A 15871-nucleotide genomic window follows, 5' to 3' on the forward strand; every position below is an offset into this window, starting at 1 on the left:
GAAAACAGGCATATTTATGAAAAGCTACTTGAAAAGAGCTTGAATTATTGAAAGACAGATTCAGAACTGCCCGATGGCCCGGGGCCAGCGTGAAAGACACTCGGGCCAGTTAACAGAACTGTCACTTGCCCGCTCGGGCCAGTGCTGCATCTTCATGGAGTGCCCGCGTCTCTCAGTTTGGTACTCACACAGCAACACACATCGTATGCATCTCACAACGCACCAATACTCTTTCACGCCTATGGGGTATTGAAGGCCCATTGAGGCGTAGGCCAAACAGATGACGTCTACTATCCAGTCTGATAATCTTTGCTTTGTGACCGGAAGCCCCTTGGTTTGGCCAACGAAGCATACGAAGAGCTGCTCTGACTGTCTGAATTGGGAAGAGTGCTCTACATAGACTCTGAGAGCCCTGACAGGGCAAAATAGGTTTAGAAGGGAAAATAGGTTTAGGAGGGAGGTACACTCCTCACTTCTTTATGGAACTTTTCAAAAATTGCTTAGAACTGCAGTAGTTAAGCCCCTCCTTAAAAAGGGAAACCTGGATAACACCATATTGAGCAACTACAGACCAATCTCAAATCCCCCCTTCATAGGCAAGATCATTGAAAAAGTTGTTTTCAGGTAGCTGAACAAATTCTTGAGCTCAAACGGATACTTTGACAATATTCAATCTGGTTTCCGACCGCATCACAGCACAGAGACAGCGCTCATAAAGATAATAAATGATATTCGCCTCAATACAGATACAGGCAAAACATCAATTCTGGTACTACTCGACCTCAGTGCAGCATTCGACACTGTTGACCACAACATACTTCTTGACAGGCTAGAAAATTGGGTTGGGCTTTCTGGGATGGTCCTCAAATGGTTCAGGTCATACTTAGAAGGGAGAGGTTATTATGTGAGTATAGGTGACCATAAGTCTGAGTGGACATCCATGACATGCGGAGTCCCACAAGGGTCAATTCTTGCACCACTCCTTTTCAACCTGTATATGCTGCCACTGAGCCAAATAATGAAAGAACCAAATGGCTTACCACAGCTATGCTGACCACACCCAGATCTACTGAGCCCTATAACCTAATGACTACAGCCCCATTGACTCTCTATGTAAATGCATTGATGAAGTTAACAACTGGATGTGCCAAAACTTTCTTCAGTTAAACAAAGACAAAACTGAAGTCATTGCATTTGGAAACAAAGATGAAATTCTCAAGGTGAACGCATACCTTGAAGTTAGGGGTCAAACAACTAAAGGTCAAGTCAGAAATCTAAGTGTGATTCTGGAGTCAGACCTGAGTTTCAGTAGTCATGTCAAAGCAATAACTAAATCAGATTACTATCATCTCAAAAATATTGCAAGAATTAGATGCTTTGTTTCCAGGCAAGACTTAGAGAAACTCGTTCATGCTTTTATCACCAGCAGGGTGGACTATTGTAATGGTCTCCTCACCGGCCTTCCCAAAAAGACCATTAGACAGCTGCAGCTCATACAGAACGCTGCTGCCAGGATCCTGAGCCGAACCAGAAAATATGACCATATCACACCAGTCCTTAGGTCTTTACACTGGCTTCCAGTTACATTTAGAATAGATTTTTAAGTATTATTATTTGTATATAAATCACTTAATAGCCTAGGACCTCAATACATTGCAGATATGCTGATTAAGTACAAACCCAACAGATCACTCAGATCATCAGGATCAAGTCAATTAGAAATACCAAGGGTTCACTCAAAGCAAGGAGAGTCTGCTTTTAGCTATTATGCCAGCCGCAGCTGAACCAGCTTCCTGAACAGATCAGATGTGCTCCAACAGTAGCCACTTTCAAATCCAGACTCAAAACACATCTGTTTAGCTGTGCATTTACTGAATGAGCTCTGTGCTTTGTCCGAACTGCTTGCACTTTAATTTATATGTTTCAATTTAACCCTGTTTTTATTTTTATTTTTAATTATACTTTTTATTTTTTATTATTATTTATTTTGTTAAGGCTGTCTGGGTGGAAGAGGTTGAGAGACGGGGAGTGATAAATCGAATCCCTCTGGCGTGAGGACGATCCGTGTAGATCTTCTCTGACGGATATAGATCTGTAGAGATAGCCCTGGTGTTCCTGTCCAGGAAGATTTGTCTGTAAGGGTAATGTTTAAATGCACAGTTACCTGACAAATATTTTTTACGTAAACCTGACTCTCAATTTTCTTCCTCTTCAGATAGGTGGTATACTATATATATTTTTTATTTTTATTTTTTTATTAACTTACGAATATTTTAAATTAATTTCTGTAAAGCACTTTGAATTAGAGTCCTGCACAGGTCCGATTTTGTAAACCCGCACCCGCCCGTACCCGCAGTGCTTAAAACCGCATCCGACCCGTTTTCCGACAACAGCACTAAATAAAATCCGCACCCGACCTGACCCGCTTAAAATAGAACCGACACCCGACCCGCACACGCAATAAAAATCAGTTTAGCATATTACATTATAGACACACTTACAAAAATGTTTATTGCCAGCATACAGAAGTTATTACACGGCCATTAACTTAAGGACAACTTCAGCAGGGACATTCTAAAATGCTTAACGTGGCTTAATGTAAGACACTGTTATTAAGAGGCCAAAATGAGTAAACATAATACTAATAACTAATAACTAATAAAAAATCAGATGAGCCCAAAATTTGAACGCAACACGTTTAATTACACGTTAGGCAAGGCAAGGCAAGTTTATTTGTATAGCACATTTCATACACAGTGGCAATTCAAAGTGCTTTACACAGAAATGAAGTTAAAATAGTTATAAGTGAATAAAATAAAAATATATATAGTATAATAGTTATAATAGGAATTAAAAGGAAATTAAAAGGAAATAAAAATAAAGATGAAATCCCCTATCTGGGGTGGAAGAAAATGGAGAGTCGTTAAGCGTTTTCCTCCCATAGAAAAACATTATAAGAAAACGCTTAACGTGGCTTAATGTAGGCTACTAAGACAGTGTTATTAAGAGACCAAACTCAGGAACCATAACAAAAATACTGTTTGATTGAACTGCTTGTGCTTGGTTTTGTTACCACAGTTATCTGCGTGCTTCCTCTGCGATGAACTTCCACATTTGCGGCTATCTTTTCTTAAACTCCTCATGATCCATCTCGACGAGTGCAGGCAAAGGTTGTGATTCTCCTGGGAAGGCGCGCGCGCACGCCACGCGGCCACAAATAAACTGATATGGATTTGAAATTATTTTATCAACTTGAAATACAGGCAAGGCATATTTTTGTATATGCATATTTTTAGGAACACATCTACAATATACATGCATATATTTTTATATATAGGCCTATATTCGTTTGCACGTGACTGTTTAAAACCCGTGTTTAGACCCGTGTTCTCCCTTGTCCGACCCGGCCCGCACCCGTATCCGACACAGTAGGATGTTTTTCACCCGTTTCAGAAATCTTCGTGGGTCACCCGCACCCGTGCAGGACTCTGCTTTGAATTGCCACTGTGTATGAAATGTGCTATACAAATAAACTTATTCTCTGTCGTCTTCCGGCGAGGGAAGGGCAGACAGTGAAATTATCTGGGCTCTAAACGGAGTTGAGAGCACCTTGGGTACATAGCCGTGTCAGTCGTTAGGCCCATATTCAAGGCAGGAAGTGTTCACAGAGAGCGCTTGCAAATTTTTTGGCCATGGTCTACAAGGTGCCCGATCTGAGTCCGCCCTGGCAGTTTATGTAGGATACCACTGCCATGTTGTAAGTCTGGACCAAGTTCCTGCCTGAAGATGAAGGCAGGGGTGGAGCCTACCCCCTGATGAATGGACAGGGACCGACCTGATACATACGGACGTAAATGCATGGTTGCAAGATTGCAAAGATTAAAGGAGTCCTTGATTATGATTTAGATTATGATTTATTTTAGGGTTAGTGACATCATGTAGTACTAAACGAGCCCCGCCCCCTGCTGCCCCAGCCCAGCTCTTACTTCACCTTTTGCCACAAAATAATTTTTTTCTTCCTTGACATTTGATTCAATAGTAATTAGTACACTTTTAACAACTAATAAGAGCTGTATTTTTACTAAATATTATTATAATAATATTATTTACTAAATATACACTAACGCCCGTTTCACACATACTCCGTCTGCAGTGCGTATGCGGTGCGTGTTGCGGTGCGTATGCGGTGCAGGAGCAGCACGCGCTGTTGTGCTTTCATATATGGCACATACACTAAATGGCTCTGCAGTGGCACCGTCTTTGATTTAGCACAGCTATTTGCTGTCTCGCTGCCATAGTTTGACCAAACTCCCCTCCACAATCATCCCTTTAAATAGACTCCTAAGCTTTTACAACATAATGGTTTGCCAGATTATATACCTTTGGATAATATAATTAAAAAGCTAACAGCTATCAGTGTAATGACAAATTTATTCTTTCCTTGAAAACACAAGATATCGTCACACCCCTAGTAATCACTGATATTAACGTCTTCATTCCCTCCTTCAGGCAACAGGGTGTTACATTAGTAACCTAGACGTTTCTTACGTCAAAGCACCTTGTTAACCCTCTGGGGTCTGAGCTGTTTTCTGGGCCGTGGAGGTGTTTTGACATGCCCTGGCATTTGTGCTTATTTCTGTTACTTATTACTAAAGTCTGACACTGTATTCGTTTTGTATTCTGCGTCGTTTTGATCTTCATAATAATACAATAATTTTGTTCAGTTAGAGAATAAACACTACAATTAAAAATTGAACGTGTCTTTTCAATAAAGTGTGAGTGAGCCGAACGAAAGTCACGTCACAGACGCAGCAGGAGTCAGATCTCATTCATCACGAGAGAAGAGCTGAACAGAGCTGAGGTGAGCGCGGCTGTCATTCTCAGCGTGTGTCCAGTCTGGCGCGTTATCAGATCGCATGTGGAAGCAAAACTTTCATAGAAATTCATTGAAAAGTTGAAACACTCACTTTGCTCTGCACCGCTCCGTTATGATTGCATGAGGCTGAGCCGAGCGAATTTACATTCTGTGTGTGAGATCTCTTCCCTGTGGGCGGGTTGAAAACATGCGGAACAGCTCCTTCTACTGGCTGTAGTTTTTAGCCTCTGGAAATTTTTTATTTTTTTTCCAGAAATAAAATGCATAAATCTCTCGTCTCAGGGGGATATGCGGGGGGAAAGTACCACAATTCAAATATACTACAGGGTTTCTACTGATACAAAGCTGAATGCTAATTCACTGAAGTAGCCCTTTAACGACCCTCACTTTAGCTTGATTAAATGCTCACCTCAAAACCATTAGGATAAAATTTATAAAAGACAAGAAAGAAAAAAATCTGGCTACAAATGAAAGAAAGACTTAAAATTAAAATTACTGTCTAAACACGGTTTCAGGGCTTTACCTAGCTCAACTTTTTATCTGTTTTAGTTTAAAAAATCTATCTGTCAGAAAACTCACAGAAAACTGCACTTAAGCAGTTAACTCTTTTCCAATAAACAAATGAAATATATGTATACAAAAATAAAGTTAAGAATTGCATGTTATTTCTCAGTATTGCTCATGTTTGTTTTTCTTTTACTTCTAGGCCTGATGCAAACTGTGCAAACTGCAATGACTTTCAGCAGGAACTTTCCAGAAAGTAAGTGCTTTGAAGGCTCTTGATAATGTTTTTCTCCTATCATTTTTGCACAATTTTGTTGTCTTGTTTAATTCAGTATTCTGTTTGAATAATAGGTTTATTTAGGCAAGTGTAGAAAATAAAATATAAAAACCAATATTAACTAAAGTTTGACCGAATCAAATCTTCAGTACATGAACAACAAGAACAAATGTATCAAGAACAAACTAAGGCAATTCTGTCTTTCTATGAATGCAGAGATGACGACATTAAAGCAATGGAACAGGGACTACAGAAACTAAGGTAATCATTTCTTTACATGTCTTCTGACTGAATAGCAGCACAAGTTTTTCGAAAGTATTTGACCACTTTTCTGATCCATCTGTTTATTTGAATTATGTATGTCTATTGTGTTTCCAGCCTGTGTCTATACAATCCTATCTAATATACTATAATACACTTTATATATATGTAACGGAGGTCAGCTAGTAGTTGCTGTGAATAAACCTCACTCCTCTGATCTCAAGAGACGCTCTAGCGACTGACGCTAGAAGTTGCAGCCTTTAGCCTCCTTGTTATAGCGTCCGACTCTCATGCTGACAGACCCGGGTTTGAGTCCCGCTTGGAGCAGGCGGTTCGAACAGGAGGGGTTACATATACACTATATACCCTACTTCAAGAAATCAGGATTAATTTGATTGACAGTGGTCACACTACTGGCCTACATTGTACTGCTGGAAAAAATAGGCATGTTTAACAAGATTTCATCTTTACAATGAATGAGTTTGTCTGGATTTTTCATAATTTTTACTTTTTTACATTATTAAGATGTCTGCACAAGACTCTAATCTAAGCAAACATTAAACTTTGCTGAAATAAAAAATCTTGCTTTGGTCTTTGTTCTGGTAACTCTGCTAAACTATAATTCCTAAAACTGAAACTAAATATATATAAAAACTCAATAGAAATGTGTTCACAAATAAAAACTATAATAAAAATGGCAAAACAATTTATTAAACTTACTAAAACTAAACTGAGATTTATAAAAAAATAAAAACGAATTTAAAATTGCAAAACTATAATAACCTTGTTGTAAGTTAATATTTTATATTATAGTAAGTTTATATTATAGTAATATTATATTTATTCAATCTGTGTATATCTGAATAATCTTGTATGAGTTCATGCAGTAAAGCGCTTCATCGTACCGATCTTTAGCTTCACTGTGCAGTTCAAACAGAAATGCACATCATTAATAACTACTGGAACTGTAATATACATAACACTGTAATAATAAAAAAAAATTAATAAAACATTGTGAATTCTCTGGGTTTAGTTGTTTCAGCGCACTGTTGGAAGAGCGCGTCCGCAACACATTCTGACCAGCACAGTCTAGTTTGCTTGTGCATTTGCGTAATTTTAAGCATATATAAGTCGTAATATTAAGTTTATGTAGTATAAACTTCTGATTAATCTCATATAGGATGCGTTTCTTTGAGTTAATAACTCGCAGTGCTTCATTGTACCGGTGATCATCTTAAGAGCACATCCACATCCTTCTGACTACCTAACTTAGTTCACCTGTGCATAGTTTTGTGCAAATATAAGTTGTAATATTATATTTATTTTGTATAAATATCTGATTGTTCTCATATATGATGTGTTTAGTTGTTAATTCCATCTAATCGCTTCAGTTTACGGTACATTTACATTTATGCATTTAGCAGACACTTTTATCCAAAGCGACTTATAACTGGGCAGTACAAGAAGCAATCCGTCATGAAGAGGCAACGAAACACAAAAGGTGCCAGAAGTCCTACGTTTTTTGACATTACACAGAGCATCATACACTAGGGTACGGAAGGAGTAGAGGAAAATATAAGGAAAATAAGGAAAAGGATTTTTTTTTTACATTTTACATTTTTAAGATGAGGTTAAGTGCTTGCGGAAGAGGTGAGTTTTCAGCTGTCGTTTGAATGTTGTCAGTGATTCTGCAATTCGGATGGAGGTGGGAAGATCGTTCCACCAGCAGGGAACGGTGAATGTGAATGTTCTGGAAAGAGATTTTCTGCCTCGCTGTGATGGTACCACAAGCCGTCGCTCCTTAGCTGAGCGAAGGCTTCTGGTGGGGGTGTGGATTTCTAGAATTGAGTCAAAGTATGCAGGAGCTGAGCTCGTGGTGGATCTGTAGGCAAGCGTCAGCGCCTTAAACTTGATGCGAGCAGCGAGTGGTAGCAAGTGCAGAGAGATGAAGAGTGGTGTGACATGGGTCCTTTTGGGCTCGTTGATGTCAAAACGTGCTGTTGCATTCTGGATCATTCAAAGTGTTTGGATCGCACAAGAGGGGAGTCCAGCCAGAAGCACATTGCAGTAGTCAAGTCTAGAAATAACCAGGGCCTGGACAAGAAGCTATGTTGCATGCTTTGTTAGGAATGGTCTGATCTTTCTGATGTTGTAGAGCGCAAACCTGCATGAGCGAGCGGTCTTAGCAGGACAACTGGTCATCAAATGTTACTCCAAGATTTCTGACCGAACTTGAAGGGGTGATCCGAGATGAACCAAGCTGGATGGTGAAGTTGTGTTGTATTGTCGGATTGACAGGGCAGACAAGCAGTTCAGTCTTTGCCAGGTTAAGCTGCAGGTGATGTTCATTCATCCACACAGAGATGTCCGCCAGACAGCTGGAGATTCGTGCAGCTACTGTGGGGTCGTCTGGTTGGAATGAAAGGTAGAGCTGAGTGTCATCAACATAGCACTGATATGAGAAGCCATGTGCCTGTATGATGGGTCCCAATGATGTAGTGTAGATGGAGAAGAGGAGAGGTCCAAGCACCGAGCCCTGAGGCACCCCAGTGGTCAGTTGATGTGCTTTGGATACCTCCCCTCTCCAGGCAACCTTGAAAGACCTCCCTGTGATATAGGACTTAAACCAGTGGAGTGGAATCCCTGTGATGCCCAGTGATGAGAGGGTGGACAGAAGAATCTGATGATTGACCGTGTCAAAGGCAGCAGATAGATCAAGGAGGACGAGGACTGATGATTTGCAGAGGAAGTTCTTGCTCGGAACAAAATCCGCCATTCCAAACTATGCTAACTGCCAGTCATCTTTGACGATAGTGATCCTGGCAGCATAAACAAAAAATTTTTTTGATATCAGATACATTTCATACTAAGAATAATCTCACTTTTGCTGAGTAAAGCAATCACTTTGTCATTCTTGTTGCATATAAATGAATGAAGAATTTACAAATAATACTATTTTTGTGTCTCCCAGAATTGAAGCAGATACCAACAAAAAGAACCTCGAGGAATTAAAAGAAAGGTACATTATAGTGCATGTGTTGCATAAATAGACTGTAGTAAAGGAATATAATAAGAGTACCCAGATTTTGGCGTGTTCCTCCACAGGAACTAGGAGTGATTTTAGTTCTAGAAACTCCTTTTGGAGGAACTAAATTAGCTCCTACTTCAGAGTAAGGTCTAATCCAGCACAATAGGAACTACCAGTGTACGCTGATTGGCCGAACGCATGCGAAACACCAGTACCCGCCATTTAAAAAATAAAAAAAATGTTAACATACACAGATTATTGTCTATATTTACTCCAGAAACTAACTCTACAAACACGCAACTTTTGGGAATGCAACAAGGAAAATGTTCCTAGGGGAACCTTTAGTTCCTGGGGAACCACCCTGGTGGCTAGTTCCTGTAACTAAGTTCTTAGAACTACCCAGTGCAAAAGCCCCTAATAAGTAAATTATTTGGCAGGCTATTCAACAATTTTGGTCCTGCAATAGCGAAAGCATTATTGCCCCTTTGTTTTGGTCTTGACATTTGGGGCCTTCAAAAGATTTGAAATGTTTTGTGGGTAAAAAACAACAACAATAACAACAAAAACACTGGTGGGGAAATAATTTGAATCATTTTTAAACTTACAAATGAGGTGAGCAACAGAAGCAATCAAGCCAACAATAGGGCAATAATATGCAAGTGCTGTAAGTATCTGTAACATAATAGTAACTGTAGGGTAGAGTGGGGGAAAATACCCCCCTTAAAGGGATAGTTCACCCAAAAATGAAAATGTGATGTTTATCTGCTTACCCCCAGGGCATCCAAGATGTAGGTGTGTTTGTTTCTTCAGTAGAAGACAAATGAAGAATTTTAACTCCAACCGTTGCAGTATTCAGTCGTATAATGCATGTCAATGGGGACATTTTAGAGTATGAGCACAATGAGAGTAAAAACACATAGACATATGAATCCATATTAAACCCTGTGGCTCGTGGCGACACAATGATGTCTTAAAACACAAAACGATCAGTTTCTGCGAGAAGCCCAACAGTATTTATATCTTTTTTTTTTTACCTCAAATACACCACTATGTACATCAGCCGTCCACGCGCCATCACTACCTGGCAATAGTCCGGGGTGGAGTGCCCTCTGGTGGCAATCATGGAATCATGGGCACTCTCACTGGTGATCGTGACAATATATATAAATTGTTTTGGAACATACTGGCAATAAAACGTTTTGGTTCTCAACATTGTTCAATATATATATATATATATTTGTCTGTTGTAACATTTAGCATCACGAAAAAAGAATTGTATATCTTATAAAATAATAAGTGTAATATAGCCAATTATTTGTTCGTTTATTTTGAGATATTTCTTTTTTAAGGATGTCGATCGAGGCGTCTGCTGAAATGGGATGCAGCAGTGAAACATTTGAAGATATAAATAATCCTAGCAGAGAGTCTGAGCTAAGAAAGGGTTATGAAAAGTTGACATATAATAAATGGCCAACGTGCCGACAGAAAATGAAAGAAAACAAGAGAAGAGGAGAAACTACTGATGAAAAGAAAGAAAAGGAAACTGTAGAAAGAATGATAAAGGTACCATATCACCCTCCAGCAATATTGATCATACATGACAGAAAATAAGAGTTTAAAAATAAATCATTCTTTGAAATTGTGCTCTTTTTTATAGAATGTTTTCGACAAGGCATCAACAGATATGAAGAAAAAGAAAGATCTATTGCATTCTTCTTTCAAAATAAGTGAATCCAACATCAACAAAAAGGTGCAAGAATTTATTATACAATTGATAGTGTGTACACACACACACACACACACACACACACACACACATATATATATATATATATATATATATATATATATATATATATATATATATATATATATATATATATATATATATATATATATATATATATATATATACTGTATATACTGTATATAGTATGTGAACTGGTTGCAGAATCTGTGAAAATGTGAATAATTTTAACTAAATAAGAGGGATCATAAAAAATGCATGTTTTTATTTTATTTAGTACTGTCCTGAATAAGATATTTTACATAAAAGATGTTTACATCTTACACAATTGTTACACAAAACTCAAACACAACTATCAAAAAAGGTTCAAACATTCACTGACGCTCCAGAATGAAAAACAACCTTTTTTAGTAGTTGTGTTTGAGTTCCTCAATCATCCTCAACGTGAAAGATCTCAAAATCATACAGTTATTGCTGGAGAGGGTTCAAATATGCAAAAGATGCTGGAAAACTGAAGAATGTGCTGGAGCTGGAGGATTTTTCTGAAGAACGTTGGGCAGTTTATCATGCGTGCTACAACTGACCTGAGAAGCTTCTTCAGAGTGAATATTTCAGCAATTACGCGTTATAAAAATCCTGATCAGAGCACCAATTTTTTTAATAAGATATATATATATATATATATATATATATATATATATATATATATGTATGCATGTTTTTAGATTATATATAAATTCAATGTTATCAAGGAAATAGATGTATCTACATGTTATCATATTTTGATCATGCTGTTTCTGATTGATGATTATGCTGACACTGATCTTACCATATTTTAGCAATCGCGGTGCATGAACATGGCTGTTCAAAATCTACAAATGATGATACTGTTTGAAAACTTCACACATTACCAGGATATAAATAAGGTATGTTGACATCCAAAAACAAATCTGTCATGTATAATTTCAGATTAAGTAAAAAAAAAAAAACACACACATACACACAGAAAGGCTCAGATTACCTTGGTCCCCTAAGATAAGGGAATGAGATATATATATATTAAGGATGCACGATATATCGGCAACATATCGTTATCGGCCGATAAATGATTATTTTTGATGTTATCGTTATCGGTCCAATAAGAAAATTTGACCGATATAGTCAAGCCGATAGATAATGTATTATTTCCTTCAGCTGAGACGGACGCGCTGTCCACCATGATGGGTTTGAATTGCTCTAAATATGTTTGGAATCACTTCGAAAAGGAAAATACAGTTATGTGCAACATGTGCAGCGCAAGTCTTCTATAATCTACATAAAATGATAATGAGAATAGAACAGGCTGTAAAAGAGCGTTGTGTTTCAGCGCGTTTGTTGAGGGAAGAGCGCGCCCACGGAGTTACACCTTCATGACGAGCACAGTCAAGATCGCTTGTGCATTCACAGCCTTTTGTGCCATTGTAAGTTGTAATATTATATTTATTATTATTCTGTGTATGTAATATCACATAGGATACGTTTGGTTGAGTTAATAAACGATGCAGTAAAGCACTTCATTGTACCGGTCTTTAGCTTCAGCGCGCGCCCACGGAGTTACACCTTCATGACGAGCACAGTCAAGTTTGCTTGTGCATTCACAGCCTTTTGTGCCATTGTAAGTTGTAATATTATATTTATTATTTTGTGTATATAATCCCATATAGGATGCGTTTGGTTGAGTTAATTAACGATGCAGTAAAGCACTTCATTGTACCGGCGCGCGCATTTCAAACAGAAATGCACAGCATTAATAACTACTGGGACGGTCCTATACATAACACTGCAATGAGAATATTTCTGTTATAAAACGTAGTGAATTCTCTGGGTTTAGTTGTTTTTCAGCGCGCTGTTGTGGGAAGCGTCAACAACGCATTCTGACCAGCACAGTCAAGTTCGCTTGTGCATTCGCGTCATTTTAAGCAAATGTAAGTCGTAATATTACGTTTTTGTAGTATAAACATCTGATTAAAGTCATATAGGATGTGTTTCGTTAAGTCAATAACCCGCAGTGCTTCACTTATAACCCTTCACCTATGCGTGATTTTGTGCTAATATAAGTTGTAATATTATATTTATTTTGTATAAATATCTGATTGTTCTCATATATGATGCGTTTAGTTGTTAATTAAACTTCTAAGCGCTTCAGTTTATGGTTGTTCGTTCATTCTCTCCAACTTCAGCGCGCTCTCAAACAGCAACATTATTCCTAATAGACTAGACTAATATTGCAGATGTTTACTATTACGGTAATATTAAACATATTTTTTTTTTTCAAAAACACAGAAACATTATTTTTTATAATTAGCCCTTTGTTGTTCTCGTATCATTTCCATCAACAATATGGTTTGATTAAAACCATTTCTTTATCGTCTGTGCGGAGGTTATTTCATGCACTTGCATTCTGATTCTTTATTATGCAGCCTAAGTAATGCTGTTCAATTACTTGTTTGCATTATTTAGGTATATTATTTTTATTTTTTAGACAATATAATTTTTGGTAACATTTTACAAATAAGGTCTCATTTTATTAATGCATTAACTATCATGAACAAACAGAGAGCAATAACCTTTGTTTATTTTAGTAATAAAATGTTTGTGTTTTGTAACAGTCCATTCACAGTTCAAACCTAATGTAAAAGACACAACTTTGGGTCTGAATATGTAGAGATTAACATGAACTAAAATTAATAAATCCTGTTGAAGTATTGTTCATTCATTGTTGATTAACTAATACTAACAAAAATTAAACCTTATTGTAAAGTGTTAAAAAAAAAAATTTGGCCATAGGAGTAAAATTAATTTGAAAAGGTAAGGAATCTCACACTGGTTCAAATAGGCTACTGTAGTGTATAGGTTTGATTTATGTTGAAGTGTTTGGGACATGGCTTTTAATGGTGAGCCTTTTGTTTTTGTAATCAGGCTCTCAGAGTTTATTAAAATTTGTATTTAGATTTATCGGCCAATATATCGGTTATCGGCTTTCAAATATTAAGAATTATCGGTTATCGGTATCGGCCAAAATGTTCATATCGGTGCATCCCTAATATATATAATCAGTATCTGACGGTATGGGGAAAGACTTTTCTCCAAAAATATTAAAGCCCTATTGAATCACACCAGTGTTATGTGTAATGTGTATTGGTGTTTGAGCACACCAACTGTTGGCAAGTTCATAGTCTATATAAAGCTCAACTGAACAGCATCTCCTATGAATGTTTTGGCTGTGGCCAGATGGTGAAGCTCACCTAGTAAATTCTAGCATATATATGGCAATGTCTCATTCCCTTATCTCAGAGAACCAATGATATATAAGTAACTGGAGATGATCCTCTTCAGTTGTGGTTGACTCAACATTGGACACGGCATTAGTAGCAGCAGAACTGACCCAACCCATTGAGTCTTCAAACTCTTTTTGATCAAGATTATTGTAGAGGCTCTGATTGTTATTTGGTGGCAGGCTTTGCTCTGAAGGGTTCAGCTTCTGGGCTGTCCACAAGCAAACCTGGCCACATTCTCAACATCTTTCCTTTGGACACAGTTTCTCAGGTCTTCATGGAATGTCTGTCTCCATGTCTTTGATCCTCCCTGTCTCCTGCCTTCTCCTGGTGGTTTCCAGCTGTCTTTGGATGATGATGATAGGGCACGTGTAGGACAGTGAGGCTTACCCTTCACACAATTACAGTTTTGGAGATTTGCGGAGTGTGGTACCATAAAAAGGACTCAAGTGCAATAAATAATGGGTTTTATTGTAAATAAAAATAAACACAAAACAAAACCCACGAAGGAGGAAATCAAACATAATAAATGCACAAACCGGGATCAGAAACGAGGAGTAGGGCACAGGAGACATCGGACAATGAAACAAAGGCATAACAAAGACAACGGACCAGCACAGGACAGAAAATACAAGGAGATTAAATAGGGGACAAACAAAGCAGGTAATGGGGAACAACAGGTGGGGCAAATTAATCAATAATTAGAAAGCAAGAGGGGTGGGGCCAAGACTGAGGACCGACGCCCATGGCACAGAAATAAAATTAAAACACCACATGTGCTAGACAAGACAGGAGAGACATGGTGATATTGGACAGCCTAACCTTGGTTGCATCATCTATGGTCAGCATATTCTTGATGGGATTCATCATCTGAAAAAACTGCAGACCCTTTCCCTATTTGGCAGTTGACGTCTGCCTCAGGCGTTGAGGGATTGATGATAAAGATGTGCTGGCATAAAAATATAATTGTCGCAGAAGTGTTGAATGATTATTACCACTGTAGATTCTGCCAGCCCTCGGCCCTGGAGAAAAAGTCTTGGAGAAAATGGATGGATGTTAAAATAGTTGCATTTACGTGGACCTTCTTAATCCATTGAAATCAGACTATAGCAGAACTGGAATTAAATTAATATATAACCAGTGAAATGTCCATGTCATTGCATCGGGTTCCATAACTGTTCTAACCGTTCCGCATCTTTCTCTTCACAATACCCCATAGAATTTCTATGGTGTTAAGGTAAGGCGAGTTTGCTGGCAATTTAAGAACAGGGATACCATGGTCCTTAAACCAGGTACTGGTTGCTTTGGCACTGTGTGCCGGTGCCAAGTGCTGTTGGAAAATGAAATCTGCATCTCCATAAAGTTGGTCAGCAGCAGGAAGCATGAAGTGCTCTAAAACTTCCTGGTTATACGGCTGCATTGATCTTGGACCTCAGAAAACACAGTGGACCAACACCAGCAGATGACATGGCACCCCAAACCATCACTTACTGTGGAAACGTTACACTGGACCTCAAGCAACGTGGATTGTCTGCCTCTCCTCTCTTCCTACAGACTCTGGGACCCTGATTTCCAAAGGAAATGCAACATTTACTTTCATCAGAGAACATAACTTTGGACCACTCAGCAGCAGTCCAGTCCTGTTTGTCTTTAGCCCAGGCGAGACGCTTCTGACGTTGTCTGTTGTTCAAGAGTGGCTTGACACAAGGAATGCGACAGATGAAACCCATGTCTTGCATACGTCTGTGCGTAGTGTGTCTTGCAAACGTCTGTGTGTAGTGGTTCTTGAAGCACTGACTCCAGCTGCAGTCCACTCTTTGTGAATCTCCCCCACATTTTTGAATGGGTTTTGTTTCACAATCCT

General features: G+C 38.3%; 1 protein-coding gene across 1 annotated transcript in view; it reads left to right on the forward strand.

The window, feature by feature from the left end:
* LOC307127911 (uncharacterized protein) overlaps positions 1-15871 on the forward strand; it is a 108618-nt gene that overhangs the window by 79567 nt on the left and 13180 nt on the right. The window contains exons 12-17 of the mRNA XM_079819412.1: positions 5583-5636; positions 5874-5918; positions 8890-8937; positions 10296-10509; positions 10604-10696; positions 11533-11619. Coding sequence (XP_079675538.1) covers positions 5583-5636; positions 5874-5918; positions 8890-8937; positions 10296-10509; positions 10604-10696; positions 11533-11619 — 541 coding nt within the window. The remainder of the gene's footprint in view (positions 1-5582; positions 5637-5873; positions 5919-8889; positions 8938-10295; positions 10510-10603; positions 10697-11532; positions 11620-15871) is intronic.

This window comes from Gobio gobio (genome assembly GCF_949357685.1).
Source record: "Gobio gobio genome assembly, chromosome: 1".
NCBI lineage: Eukaryota > Metazoa > Chordata > Actinopteri > Cypriniformes > Gobionidae > Gobio > Gobio gobio.